The sequence below is a fragment of the Penaeus monodon genome, chromosome 15 (assembly GCF_015228065.2).
Source record: "Penaeus monodon isolate SGIC_2016 chromosome 15, NSTDA_Pmon_1, whole genome shotgun sequence".
Lineage (NCBI taxonomy): Eukaryota > Metazoa > Arthropoda > Malacostraca > Decapoda > Penaeidae > Penaeus > Penaeus monodon.
This window is the reverse complement of record NC_051400.1, coordinates 32207119-32207517: the sequence shown is the minus strand read 5'-3', so window position 1 is coordinate 32207517 and position 399 is coordinate 32207119. Positions and strand designations below refer to the sequence as shown.

The 399-nt window shown below is 45.6% G+C and overlaps 1 protein-coding gene across 1 annotated transcript in view; it reads left to right on the top strand.

The window, feature by feature from the left end:
• The window catches only part of LOC119582334, a 2864-nt gene continuing 2465 nt past the window's right edge, over window positions 1-399 (top strand). Inside the window, exon 1 of the mRNA XM_037930548.1 lies at window positions 1-166. Within this exon, the coding sequence (XP_037786476.1) occupies window positions 1-166 (166 nt within the window). The remainder of the gene's footprint in view (window positions 167-399) is intronic.

Below are 399 nucleotides of genomic sequence, written 5' to 3'. Positions count from 1 at the left end.
ATGACCAACGTGACGAGCGTGGACTTCCGGAACGCGACCGGAACTGTCACCTACACCTGCCCTGACCTGATGGGCACGAGGGACGGCAGGTCAGACCAGGTCGTCACTTGCTCCGAGACGCCCACTGAGTACGCCTTTCTGCCGGCTTCCGTTGAGGACTGTGATGGTGGGTGTCGTATGGAGTCTTAAGGTGTAGTTTGAGTCCCTTATTCCATCTATCATTCCTTACATAGTGGTTTCCCTTCCCATTTTTTTAAATTTATTAAGTCCTGTCTTAATGCAAACTGTAAAATTAACGTTCGTAATAACAATTATTATTTTAGTAATGGAAGTGTTAATAATAGGGAAGTTTAGGTCATCTCTTTGCTTCGAGAGACCTTTTTCCCTTTCTTCCTTCAG